The following is a 12,550-nucleotide window of genomic DNA, read 5'->3' on the forward strand; positions in this document are numbered from 1 at the left end:
ACAACTCGTGCCTGCTGAAAGGCTAAGTCCGCATTGTTGGATTTCATGTATCAAGGGTCTACATTCCTCCGGTGATTACATATATCTAATGTGATGTATTGCTCTTCTGCGCAAAAAATGGCTTCTGCTGGATAGTGACAAAGAAGGAATCGTTGTCGGCTATGGAGTGGTGCCTGAAATGGAGACGAGAGATGCGGCTACTCGTTCTTTTCCATGTCATCTCTTTTCCCTTCTTTTCCTTTTTCCCTTTCTTGCCTTCGTGTATATCTATGAATACAACCCGCAGTTTTTTCATCACAGCCCCAAGGACGACAAAACGCCTAGTTACCCAACAGCTTAGAAGACAGCACGCAATGGCTTACCCCATAAACCACTCCAATCCCACAGACCTCTTATCCAAGCTTCCGGAAAAGTTCGACGAGGCTCGATCCTCCGGACAGCTCTTTTACTTCCCTAGTGAAGCAAAGGATGTAATCTCTCAAGGACGAAGGGTGCGTAGCTTCTGGACATACACATACTATGTACAAGTCACACTCTAACATTTGGCAGTTCAACGTCCGTCTCTGCCCTGCCCTCCAAGACAAGGCCAAGGCCAAAGCAGATGCTCTCGCTGCTATTCGCGCCGAAAAGGATGGATCTCCAGACAAGAAAAGACCTCGCGTGACTAATGAAGATGATAAAGTCGAGCTTGTGAACAAGCAAAATGAGCTGGAACCTTTCAAGCCACCTTACGTCCCCGAATTGTTTGTTGGATCTTTGGAGGGATTCGAGGGCGAGGAGGGCATGTCCATTTTGGTAAGCAAGTTTCTGTGGCCACTTCAGTAACTATGTGCTAACAATTTACTAGCTTAACAAGGTTAGCGTCCATTATCTCACTGTTCATCTACAGCCAGGCTGACTTGACATAGTACTCCCTTCTCCCGGGACACATCCTCCTTTGCCCTTTCACTTACCAACCTCAAGACCTTCCTCCTACCCCTCCTCAACTCGCTCTTGCGTACAACATCCTCCTCGCTGCTTCCCGTCATCCCATTCGGCCTAGCAAGCTGCTCGCGTTCTACAATGGCGGCGAAGGTGCTGGAGCGAGCCAGAAATGGAGGCATTTGCAGTTTGTCGAAGCTCCAGGAGGAAGGGCGCCTGTGGAAGAATGGGTACAGGAGGTGCAATTTGACAGACTTGGTGAGATCTATTAAACAATCTTTCTGCGCATGTGCAATACTGATATCTTATGCTCGTAGACAAACCTGTAATCCTGCCGAACCTCCCTTACCTTCACATCGTCCACCCCTTGCCTCCTTCTGCTCAAATGCCCGTACCTCCCACTTCCGAATCGACAGAACAACTTATTGATTTCCTCGCTCCTGCGTTGATGAGACTCTTGGATATGGCGTTTGACGCTGCTCGCAGAGGTGGTGGGGACAAGGACGGTGGATGGAACATCTTGATGACCCTGTGAGTAGTTTACTCTTCTATTAAATTGTACACTAACATTACACAGTGAACACCTCCACCTTATCCCCCGTACCCTCCCTTCCTATCCTCTTCCTTCACCCCACCCGCCTCTTGAGCTCAACTCCCTCGGTTACGCCGGTATGATGCTTGTTCGCTCCCCCGAACAGGAGGCAGCGCTCATGCAAGCTACCGAGTCCCAAGGCGGCCTTATGGGCGTTTTGGCCAAATGTGGTGTTCCTAGAGAATTCGGAGAGCAAGTGTTGGAAGCGGAGGCTGCCTTCCATGGTCAGATAGAACAAGAGATGCTAAGCGGTTAATAGAAATAAGTAAGTAGTAGAATCGTAAATGCGAGCATTCAGTGCATGGTATAATTCTGCAGGGTATCGTTTTGCAATGTTGATTTGTAGCAATTGATGATCTCATACTTCTCCACCAACCCAAGCCCACACTAGGAATCCAAAACCCCACGGACCCATGGCGGCCATCTTCCATCCGACACTTTTCATCGTCCTCACCAGCCTGCCCTCTTGCTGAAAAGCCTCTTTCATCGGTGCTGACTGCAACAGTCCTTCTGAATGAATGAAGGGGCGGATACCCTTAGTTCGGAGAACTTCAAGTATTGGATGAGGTTTGCCCCGTCTCAAAGTATTGCTGCTATTTGAGCTCGAAACGCTTCCTGCTCCGCCAGCTTGAGCTCGTCCTTGTGCTTTTTCGGCACGCATCCTCTCCCTTTCGTCAAGCATCATGATCCTTTGACAAGTCCTAAGCGGCCTCCCAGCCATCTGTGCGAGATAGCTCGCAATAATGCCCCCAGTGACGATGGTTGTTGCTTGCGCGACACGGGCAATAGTGGGCGCTTGGGGCTGATCGGAATCCGGGCGGTATTTGGCAGGAGAGTTGGAGATTGATGGGGATGCACTTTGCGGATGATCGTCTGGGAATTCGATAATAAATATGTTTTCCCAACCATGCTCAATATTACCCCCAAACAGGGCTTTTACTCGTAGAGCCACGCGGCGCGTAACATCAAAGGCGGCAAAGAAACAGCTATAGCTCAGTCTACCCACGAAACTATCAGCTTCGTTTACAAATGAGTTGAAAGGCCCTCTCACGCGTCACGAGCCACCACCCATCGCCATCCAGTCCACCAATTCCTATTCTTCCTCCAAGTTTCACTTGCAAACAAGTTTTTGATGGCTTGCATAGGCGTTGCCGGTTGTTTCCCTTCGAATGCATTGGGTACTTCGGGTACGGGCAAATGGACAAGACGGGCGAGAAGTGTAGCCCAAGATGTGGCAGATTGGTGAAGGAAACTGCAATGAATGAGCATGGCAGACATGGAACGATCATGGTTTGCTTACCGTACAACATTCTCTACTGGCGTAAAGGCAGCACCCTGCACGAGTCCTGCGCCCGCCCCAGCAATCGCAGACAAAATCGTCGGATGATTTGGAATGATTGAAGGACCCCTGATCAATGTTTCCAGATTGATATCTTCTTCCTCGTCGACTTCCGTCCCATCTTCCATTTCGATCTTTCTCTGGAAGAATGATAACCGAGAGAGCCCCAGAGTGAAGAGGGAATGGGACGTGAATAGCAGGAAGCCTAGCGTTGCGTTAACCAGCATTGGAGGAAGGATCGTCAGGGTCACCGCAATTATACCAGCTTTTTGTCTAAGAAGGGATCTGATGAAAGCTGGGGATATAGTTTGTTCAGTTGACAGAGCTAATTGCCTTAGACCCAACCAGGTATCCACTATAATTCCTTGAGTCAGCAAAGCCAATTAGTACGTCAGTGCAACGGCAGTACCTCTGTTTGGTCTGAACAGTTTTGACGGCCGTTTAAATAGAAAGCCTATATATCCGGATCAGGACACTTTCAGCATACCTCATCTATTAACTTACCGGTAAAAAGCACCAAAGATCTAGCAAAGGCCGCAGAAACCGAGGTAGACGTGGTCGACACTGGCAAGGTGTCTGTTTGGTTTCTTCTGTTCTTATCCTTGGCAGCAGCAGAGAACTGCACTGCGTTCTTGACAGCCGACCATTTTGCGGGTCCCTGGACGCCTTTGCTGTCTGCTATATGCGCGACAGACATTATGGCGACATATTCGCTTGAAGAGGTAGATGTGTAGATGCTAAATGGAAATGTACGAATAAGTTGAATGTCCTCGCTGCTATGCGCGGCTCTTCGGCAGCCGGCAGAACATACGTTGATGTCACCACTTTTTCACATCAAATTCCCTGCAACAATTTTTCAGCCATTTCCTTTTTCTTTCGTCTTTTTTCTCTTCTTCACATCCACAAACCGTGAAAACCACATCAGCCACGTAAGTCTTTCTTTCGCCTGTACAAGCATATGGAGGATCCGATGATGCTACCGCACTGGGCACTGAGCACCTCCAAAAGAGAGGTGTACAGATTACACGCCTATTCCACCTTAGGAGGGTGGAGCGAGCCTAGAAAACTCGCGACTGAGGATTCTCCATTGCCATCCACTTTATCACAGTGATCAACTTGGGACAAACGCTGACATGCTGTCAATAGGTCGTCACGGAAAATATATAGCACGATGGACAGTGACGCCGAGGTTATTCTTTCTACGGATGAGGTTCTGAAATTATTTGGGACTATTCAGACAGCTGTTGATGCAACTACTTCTTCTTCTGTTCCATTATTAAACAAGTGAGCTTGTCTCGCTTTTAAGTCTATGCTGCAAGACAGCTGATAAGCTTCTTTAGAGTCCAAAACAAAGAGGAGGATCTTGATTTTGCCAATGGTCTTTCCCTTCTCAATCTCCGCCCTCACCTCCTCTTGTCATCCCTTCACCAACTCGTTATCCTGCTTGCTTTACGGTTGACATCCTCAACAGAGGCTGCTCCCGATCCATCCACTTCCACAGCCCTTTCCATCCCTTTTCCGAACCCCCGTTCACGACCGGAACTCACAGATGATAATGTGTTGAATGAGATCGCGGGAGAGTTGGTAATGAACCAAGAAGTTATGGACAAAGTGAGAGGGCTGGAGAACAAGTTGGAGTACCAGATTAAGAAGTTGATCGGGCTTGCCGAGGCTGAAGATAAGAGGGGCAAGGATGTTGTCGAAGACGTTGAAGAAGGTGAGTTTGTCTAATTGTCTGTGCAAGAGCAAAAAAATTAAAAAAAATTAACTTGCCCATCTACAGATCCATTATCATTCCGACCCAATCCATCTGCTATTACCTCCCGGACATCTCCCAAGGCCGCCCGCGGCGGATCCCCTACTGGTTCAGACGACGAGAAATCCGGAGTCTACCGTCCCCCGCGTGTCGCTGCTGTCCCCTATTCCGAAGCTGCTCCCCAGGGCCGCGAAAGAGAACGCCGTGCTCCCGCACTCCTGTCCGAGTTCGCCGCCACCATGGACTCTGCGCCCTTACTTGAATCTACCTCTGGTCTCTCCGTTCGTCCGGTCACGTCTGCTGCTGCCAAGTATTCCAACTCTGTCAGCGCTAAGCGTGCTGCAGAGTTGAAGAGGATCGACGAATTCGAAGAAGAGAACATGACTCGATTGGTAACCAGCAAGAGGGAAGCCAAGAGAAGAAGAGATGATGAGGCTGCTTTGGCAATGGGCTTCGGTGTTGGGCCAAGCAGAGGTAGAAGAGGAAGAAATGGTTTGGAGGCAGAATTGGAAGGGGTGCTCGGAGACAGAGGAGACAAGGGAGTCTGGGATGGTGTTTCGGGCAAGTTTGGCCAGAGGGGAGATGCTTTGGAGCGAGGGAAGAAGAGGGTCAGCGGCACTGGCTCTACGAGCGGCAAGGCCAAAAAGGCTAGGTTTGAGAAGGAGCTTGCCAGGAAGCGCAAGTAAATTGTACGACATCTTTATTAGCATTTTTGGGCCATGTATCCGCATACTACATCTGTACCTGACATGTTTCTTTTATACCTGTGGCCACTGTTCAAGAAAAATGAAAATCGGTTTCTAGCTTTACGGGATGCCAGCTCATTTGTGGAGCAATCGGACAAAATCTGCTTTCAATCCATGAAAGCGGCTAAACATAAATTCAAGGGCCAAGGCAGTGTGTATAGTCCTTCTTTCCTCAAGATTATACGGCATGCAGCCTTACACCCCTTTTCGTTTGTGATGGTTTGTCTTCTCAGAATTTGAAAGGAAGTCGAAAAAGACAAAAATGTTGGCGCCACCCGGGATCGAACCAGGGACCGCACGATTTGATTCTCGATGAACTTCAGTCGTGCGCTCTCCCAACTGAGCTATGCCGCCATTTACGTAAACCATGATTTCCGCATTCCTTCTCTCATCTGCCTTCTGCTACGTACTCTATTCACGTTTAAACGTTTGTCTTCTAATCATTGCCAAGAGCAGAGCAGAATAGTCGCAGATTCTGCATTAAATACATTCATGTCACTATTTTACTCTTACGTGCCTATATAATACACTTTTGAGCTTGACAAAACGGCAAAGCTCGAATTATATCCACAGTTGATCCCATTAGATGATATTAGTCAGATTCTCTTCTTCCCATGGGTTAGACGTTGGCCATAGAGCTGATAATACCAGCGTTGGTTGCAGTACTTGGCCCATGATCTGCATGCTCGTCGTGACCAGAGGCGGCGATTTGGTGTGCAACGTCGTTCATACCGGCTGCACCCATTGTTCCGAGGTTCATAGGGACTATCGAAAGACATCAGCAATTGCAAATATCATGAGACGAGATCAGAATAACATACCAAAGACAACCTTGCTGCCAGATGATCGAGCCATGTTCTGGAGAGCTTCGAGTTGACGGATCTGCATAGCAGCTGGCGATGCAAGAATCTATTGAATCACAAGTCAGCGATGTTTACCACAGCTTCGGGTACTCACGTCGGCAGCTTGCCTCATCAACTTGGCGGCATCAACCTCGGCTCTGGCAGCGATAACCTTGGATTCACCAATCCTCTTCTGAGTGGCAGCACTAGAAAGAGATTGCTGCAATTCGACGGAGAAATTGATGTCCTTGAGAAGGATAGATTCGATGGCGACACCCCACTTCTCGGCGGTAGCTTCGATCTGAATAAGAAATGAGCATCTGAACGAGGTTACGGGAGGAGAATACCTACGATCTCGGCAACTTCATGAGCAAGACCCTCCCGGTCGGAGATTACACTTTGAAGGACCTAAAACAGGACGTCAGCGCCGATTGACTGGCAAATAAAATAACAGAATATATAAAAACATACTCTTCCACCGACTACCTGACGAAGGGTAGTTTCTGCATGAGAAAGTCAGATACAATTCAATTTCCTCGCATTTCACTTACGGGCACGCTCCACCAAAGCAGACCTCACGTCGTTGATTCCAAATGCGGCTCGGTAAGGGGAGATGACTACAGCAACCAGGTCAGTTTACACGTCAAGCAGCGATGATATTGGGCGATCGAGACCCAACTTACCGTGCCAGCAGATTACGCTGTCAACTTCAACAGAAACATTGTCTTTAGTTTGGACGGTCTGACGGGGAACGGAAGTGAGTTGGATCTTAACATCTGAAAGAGTTGTCAGCTTGCCATCACTTCTGCCTCAAACTAGCCCTAAACTGGTTTACTCACCAACAACTCTGACATCCTCAGTGCAGACATTGACCTTGACCAAACCTGGATCGACAGACTGCAGCCGAAATAAGCATTGGACTGGTTACAATGGGACGTAACTCACCTTGTAGAACTGACCAAACCGGGAGACCAAACCGACGGCACCCTGAGAGATGTTGTTGAACGGGTTGGGGCAAGGGCAGCAAGGGATCATACCCAAAGCACCGATGCATTCACCAAGCACGTTCATCATGGAGCCATAGCATCCGTGCTGTGAGCGTGGTGAGTATGGCGTAGAACGCGCGAGATGTGAGAAGCTTACATCAATAGTGCCGGTACCAAGGTCTTGAGCATAAGAGGGTTGCATCTCGTTCTTCCTCAAGGGCTGAACGGCCTACATTAGATCGGCTGTGATTAGCATCTCCCGTGGAGTGCCAGCAGAGCAAGCTAAATTTACCATGATAGCGTCTGGAATTTGGGGCTTGGCAGCCATCCTCGGCTGCCTGGGCAAGTCGTCTGTGACATAGCGGTCGAGCTCGTTGTTCTCCTCGGCCACGGGAAGCGGTTCGTTGTGGCCCTTGGCGCTGTTGTTGAAGTTGATCGTTGTGCCGTCCATGGATGGCTTGTTGTGGTCGGGGGCTGGGGCAGACATTGGTGTTCGAGCGGCGATGTTAAGTAGCAAAGTGGCAACAGAGATGGAGATCGGAGACGGAGATCTGGCTGCTTTGGCGCCTTTTTATAACCATCTCCCACAAACCACAACAACATCTGCAATCGGACATATCCGCAGCGTCCGTTTGGGAAATAAAGGCATCAGCCCTGAACTTTATTCTTGGCATCCTTCGCCGCTTCGCCGTTCCTCGCCCTCAGCGCTTCTGCCGGGGATGCTGCTGATTGCGTAATGGCCAAAGGGCGCACCCCACATTAGCATCATAGCGCACAGACATGATCGCAGGAACAGCCTCTAGTTCGCCAACAATGAACGGTTGCCGAGTGCGCCGAAGACAGAATGCCAAGAAGCGCCAATATGGTCGGCGACTACTCAGGTCTGGGGCCCAACTGGGCCTCCGCGGGCTTCCGTCTTCTTTTTGTCCCTTATTATGGACCACCTCGTCTTCTTTGATAACGAATTTGGTACCTCGGTCAATACATGTCGACGCAATGGCCGAAGCTAATGACGATAAAAAAGAACAATAATAATTGTTGAACAGGGAAAGCGGTGGGCAACACTGAATCTTATCTCATCATAATTAATACTATCAGCGCGCTGCAGGTTACCATCATCATCTTATGACGTCTTTACCTTCTTGCTGATTCCTGATCGCCGTGTCGCCGAAAGTAACGGGAAAAGCAAACGACAGACGGTCTGTGTTCGGCCGTAAGGTAAGCATGTATAATAATATAGCGGATAGTTGTTACAAGTGACAGGCTAGGATGTGACCGGTGAGTGTCACAGTCCTCACAGATCCGCCATTCGGGGATCTGCGACGGGAGATGAGATCTCGGCGATGCTTCGCGGAACATGAGGTCAAGGCGTCTGTTACGCTTAAAGGTTGAGTCAACTTGCGGTGAGTGAGAAGATGAGACGAGGCTTTGTTATCATATCAAATGATGCATACTGGATTGCGAGAAGATGAATTCTCGTATGACCGCCGCGTACCTATAGCCTCCGCACCTACCTCCTGACCATCTTTAGCAGACCTCCGCCAGCTGGTAACCCTTCCTATTACTGATATCAAAGGTGTTGTTGCTCCTAACAAGAGTTTACTTTTCGCGACTGACCTCGCTGTAAGGATATGGGATGGACGGATGAAGAAGGATGAGGAGGCAGGAGACCAGGATGGCGGACTGAGTCCGTCGTACGTACACATGTATGTAGATTAGTCTTGTCCGTAGTACGAGTCCGCTGGACGGACGGGGAAGGAAAAAAGGTACATAAGACCGAGTAGTTAGACTTGATGACCAACATGCCATCTATTTCTCTCTAAACTCTCAATCTTCTTGAACGAAGACTTCTGCTCTCCTAACGCCTCTACCAATAAGCCTCCACACCCGCTTACACTCGCGTATAGTGAGAAACTTACGAATGGAATGTCCATGTGTTGTTCAGGGCCCCGGATTAAGAGGCAGCAATGATAAGCAAGGTTTATGGTGAGCGGATGACGATGATCAGTGCTTCAGCAACTTGAGGTGGCCAAGCTGTAGAGCGCCATTTTCACCTTGGATCATCCTTCGTCCTAACGTAATAGTGGATTAACACCCAGCCCAGAGTAAGATTCTGTCTAGACCAAAAACTTTCGATGCCGGTGTTTTTTTTTCTCGTCTAGGTGTTCATGAAGCTGATGGTGAGACTGTGTTATTACAGAGCAATGGTCAAAGTTCTGGCTTTCCTGGGACATGCTAATTGATTTTGTTATGAGCAGCTGATGGATCTTGAGACTGTGTAGGAAAGAGTAAGAAGGTAGTGTAAGAAGATCGTGTCTGATGACTGACGCGATATGCCCTACTATCCCATACTAGATGGGGCGAATGGGACATGGAGTCCATGCACAAGTGAAGGGCTTAGCAGAGCATACATCAGTCGCACGTAAGTCTCCTCTTGAGTGTCTGGCTAAAGGTGACCTTTTGAAGAGCAAAAAAATGGAGCTTTACAATCAACACAGTTGGACTGTCGTGCGATTAAAGAAGTCCATAATAAGTCATACAAATACAGGTCCCTAGGGATAATACACATTTTCCAGACACCTAATTGTGAAACTGACACCCTTTGAACACCACGGTCTTCAACCTATAACGCAGGCGAACCCCAGGTCCTCTTCTCTAATTTGCCTTCCCCAATCTCATAAATCATCATTCTCCTCATGAACGGCATGTCCTTCGCAGTAAACTCGAAACCCTGGGTGACAATATCCCGACCGCGAGTGATCATCTCTAATGTTTGGCATGAAAAGACGCCACAGTCTGAACCGTTATTCTGTTGTGGTGTGTTCTAAAAGAAAGAAAGAAAGAAAAGAAAAAAACATGAGTCTGATGGCGCATGAGATTGGTAAGATTTGGCGATACACACCTTGTTGAAGTAATCATGCCATCCTTCCCAATCCATTGCCCTTCCTTTCTTTTCCTTGTGTTCAGCCTCCACATATCCTCTCACTTTTCTAAACACTTGTTTCCTCGCATTCCCATAATCTCCCATCGAGTCGTAGTACTCTATCCGTTTCTTGGCAAAATTAATGGCACATGCGGTCCAGTGCATGTTACCTTGGTTGATAGGGAAGATGAGAACATCGAGCGAGAAGATATCGATCTTGAAATAGCGTGCCAGGATTAGCGGGATGGACAGGACGAGCATAGGGCACAAGCTCACTTTTTTAGTCCATCGCTTCAACCGTCCAGCGGCGTACCCCTGATCCACAAGCTTGCCATAGAAAAAGGAATTCAAAGAATGAACTTTTCTCCCCGCCTTCCCATCCTTGAACCGACTACACATCAAATCGCAGTACGCGTTCATCACCTCATCATCCAACCACGTACTAGGCTTGAGCCTCCTGAGACTTCCAGCTTCCACTTCAGAGACGTTGAGAGTGACTTTGAATTTGGGATTTCGAAGGTGTGCGTCAACTTTGGATTCTTGTTGAGGAGACAGTTTGGATGGCACGGAAGGTTTGAGGGCCTTTTCTTTGGCGAGCTGCAGTGCTTTGAGGTTCTTGAGAATGGAGACGAATTCAAAACTGGATCTATACGGTAGGTTATTAGCTTTGCGGGGAGGTGGCGGGTTTGGACGCACGACTTGGAGGCTTGCTCTTGGGCTTTGACGCCTATTTCCCGTTTTTGTTTAGGTTTGTAAACCTCTTGCTGCGGTTTTGATTGTACAACTTCGTCAAATGACTTGGTGGCTTGATCGTTGCGCAGAACCGTCCGTATACCCGCTAGCCTATCATCGACTTTCCATCCATTGTCAGTACCTTTATCCACCAACGAATCCTTTCATACCCACCTTTTCTAAGCGTTCTCCTCCGATTTAAAGCACCTACGTTCCCTGAGAACATGGAAATCACTCTCTGACTCGCTCTGTCTTCCGTGTCCGTATCCCTATCCACCCATAAAGGCCGTCTCTGACCATCTATCGTTGCCGACCAAGTAAATGGCGATGCTTGGGAAGAATAAGCATCCCGGTTAGGCCGTATAGGGGGACGGCGGGTTTCCGCTGGAGGAGGTGGTGATGGTGGATCGTGGGAGGAACCTCTTGGTATTGAATCTAACGGGTCTGGAGAAGAGGCGCGTGAATGAGAAGAGGATTGTCCGTCATCGCTGGAATTTGATTCTTGTTCTCGTGCTGTGATTGTCAGGTCGAGCTGCATGCTTAGTGGGTGAATACTTACGTGTTCCCCAACCCAACAAGTTTGACATGACCCCGAAAGTCCTGCTGAGGAAGCCTTGATTTGTGGACTGCTTTGGACGTGTATATGGTACTATGCGTGATCTTTTTGGGCTTGGGAGCTGTACGTCTGAGGAGCGTGGTCGCTTTGGTGGTTGTGAGGACATCGGAAGCAGCGATTAGAGCAAACGAGAGAGATGCACACTCCGTAATAACTAGACTCCTCAATACAAATTCAAAGTCAAGAGTTGAGGGGAATTACGTAACACACTCCACCCACAACAACAAATAACATAACCAGCGGCAACTGCATAACCCGTTCTCTTCCACTGCGACTCGACTCTATATACCCAGGGATCGTAGTATGGCTATGACAGCCCTACATCCCACAGTTTCATCTTCAGATATACACCTCGACTCCCCACACAGCTATACGCACTCCGGATCCACCCTCCTGCCCGACCCATCCGCTTCCCCATCCCCTAGTACCTCTCACGCTCCCCTACCCGGCGCATCAGCAGGGGACATGCAAGCAGAAGCACCTGAATTGGTAGAAGAGGTTCCAGAAGGAGAATCGGAAGGAATGGGAGACCAAATCATTCTTGATTCACAGCCAGAGGTTGACGTTGAAGACCTTACGGGGGAGATGGAATACGAGAACTTGAGGTATCGGACGGAGAGAGAGCGGAAACGCGTTAAGGTATGTATTCTTCTGTCTCTACTTACTCGTATAACAACGCTGGCCATTCTGTGTCTTGCATAATAACTGATGTTCGTGGCGTTCCAATTCAGGTGTACGAGCTTCGTGACGAGTCATGGTTCGACCGAGGGACAGGCATTTGTCGTGGGATGATCAATGCGGATGGCCATGCAGTCATTTTAGTGGAGGCTGAATCACCTCAAGTTCAGGAGAATGAAGATGAGCCTGGAGGATTCTTGACCAAAGATATCTTGTTGAATTCCAATGTTGAAAGGGATGATATCTACGGCAAACAACAAGGTTTGTTTCCTGCAAGTACGCGTTCCGAGTCTGACAATCTATCTGGTAGATACTCTGATAGTTTGGACGGATCCAGAATCGAAACTTGATATTGCTCTTTCCTTTCAGGACGCCGATGGATGCGAGGATACTTGGCAATTTATATGTGAAGTTCAAAA

At 48.5% G+C, this 12,550-nt stretch overlaps 6 protein-coding genes and 1 non-coding gene across 7 annotated transcripts in view; 3 read left to right on the plus strand and 4 right to left on the minus strand.

Annotated features, from left to right (window-relative positions):
• Positions 1–353: 353 nt before the first annotated feature.
• CNBI2740 (hypothetical protein) lies at positions 354–1,769 on the plus strand (the record flags this gene model as incomplete). Its single annotated transcript, XM_768240.1, has 6 exons — positions 354–491; positions 550–795; positions 848–856; positions 909–1,179; positions 1,239–1,452; positions 1,499–1,769. The coding sequence occupies 6 exons, from the start codon at positions 354–356 to the stop codon at positions 1,767–1,769; spliced, it is 1,149 nt and encodes a 382-aa protein (XP_773333.1).
• Positions 1,770–1,871: 102 nt separating this feature from the next.
• CNBI2750 (hypothetical protein) lies at positions 1,872–3,549 on the minus strand (the record flags this gene model as incomplete). Its single annotated transcript, XM_768241.1, has 5 exons — positions 1,872–2,511; positions 2,565–2,765; positions 2,814–3,207; positions 3,262–3,306; positions 3,357–3,549. The coding sequence occupies 5 exons, from the start codon at positions 3,547–3,549 to the stop codon at positions 1,872–1,874; spliced, it is 1,473 nt and encodes a 490-aa protein (XP_773334.1).
• Positions 3,550–4,023: 474 nt separating this feature from the next.
• CNBI2760 (hypothetical protein) lies at positions 4,024–5,294 on the plus strand (the record flags this gene model as incomplete). The annotated part of the gene is made up of 3 exons (XM_768242.1): positions 4,024–4,136; positions 4,193–4,569; positions 4,636–5,294. 3 exons carry the CDS (start codon positions 4,024–4,026, stop codon positions 5,292–5,294), a joined length of 1,149 nt encoding a protein of 382 aa, XP_773335.1.
• Positions 5,295–5,620: 326 nt separating this feature from the next.
• Positions 5,621–5,708, minus strand: CNBIt040. The gene is given in 2 exon segments: positions 5,621–5,657; positions 5,671–5,708. It is a non-coding gene; the product is annotated as a tRNA-Phe (tRNA).
• A 265-nt stretch (positions 5,709–5,973) lies between these two features.
• Positions 5,974–7,669, minus strand: CNBI2770 (hypothetical protein; the record flags this gene model as incomplete). Its single annotated transcript, XM_768243.1, has 11 exons — positions 5,974–6,119; positions 6,176–6,263; positions 6,312–6,497; positions 6,548–6,604; positions 6,668–6,699; positions 6,748–6,813; positions 6,880–6,972; positions 7,036–7,093; positions 7,142–7,288; positions 7,340–7,411; positions 7,475–7,669. The coding sequence occupies 11 exons, from the start codon at positions 7,667–7,669 to the stop codon at positions 5,974–5,976; spliced, it is 1,140 nt and encodes a 379-aa protein (XP_773336.1).
• A 2,136-nt stretch (positions 7,670–9,805) lies between these two features.
• Positions 9,806–11,063, minus strand: CNBI2780 (hypothetical protein; the record flags this gene model as incomplete). The annotated part of the gene is made up of 5 exons (XM_768244.1): positions 9,806–9,991; positions 10,085–10,321; positions 10,382–10,745; positions 10,802–10,910; positions 11,012–11,063. 5 exons carry the CDS (start codon positions 11,061–11,063, stop codon positions 9,806–9,808), a joined length of 948 nt encoding a protein of 315 aa, XP_773337.1.
• Positions 11,064–11,756: 693 nt separating this feature from the next.
• Positions 11,757–12,550, plus strand: part of CNBI2790 (hypothetical protein) — a gene marked incomplete at both ends in the record, with an annotated part of 3,682 nt that continues 2,888 nt past the window's right edge. Inside the window, 3 exons of the mRNA XM_768245.1 lie at positions 11,757–12,092; positions 12,185–12,392; positions 12,442–12,550. The exon at positions 12,442–12,550 is cut by the window's right edge and continues 17 nt beyond it. Of these exons, the coding sequence (XP_773338.1) occupies positions 11,757–12,092; positions 12,185–12,392; positions 12,442–12,550 (653 nt within the window). The remainder of the gene's footprint in view (positions 12,093–12,184; positions 12,393–12,441) is intronic.

The sequence above is a fragment of the Cryptococcus neoformans genome, chromosome 9 (assembly GCF_000149385.1).
Source record: "Cryptococcus neoformans var. neoformans B-3501A chromosome 9, whole genome shotgun sequence".
NCBI classification, from domain to species: Eukaryota; Fungi; Basidiomycota; class Tremellomycetes; order Tremellales; family Cryptococcaceae; genus Cryptococcus; species Cryptococcus deneoformans.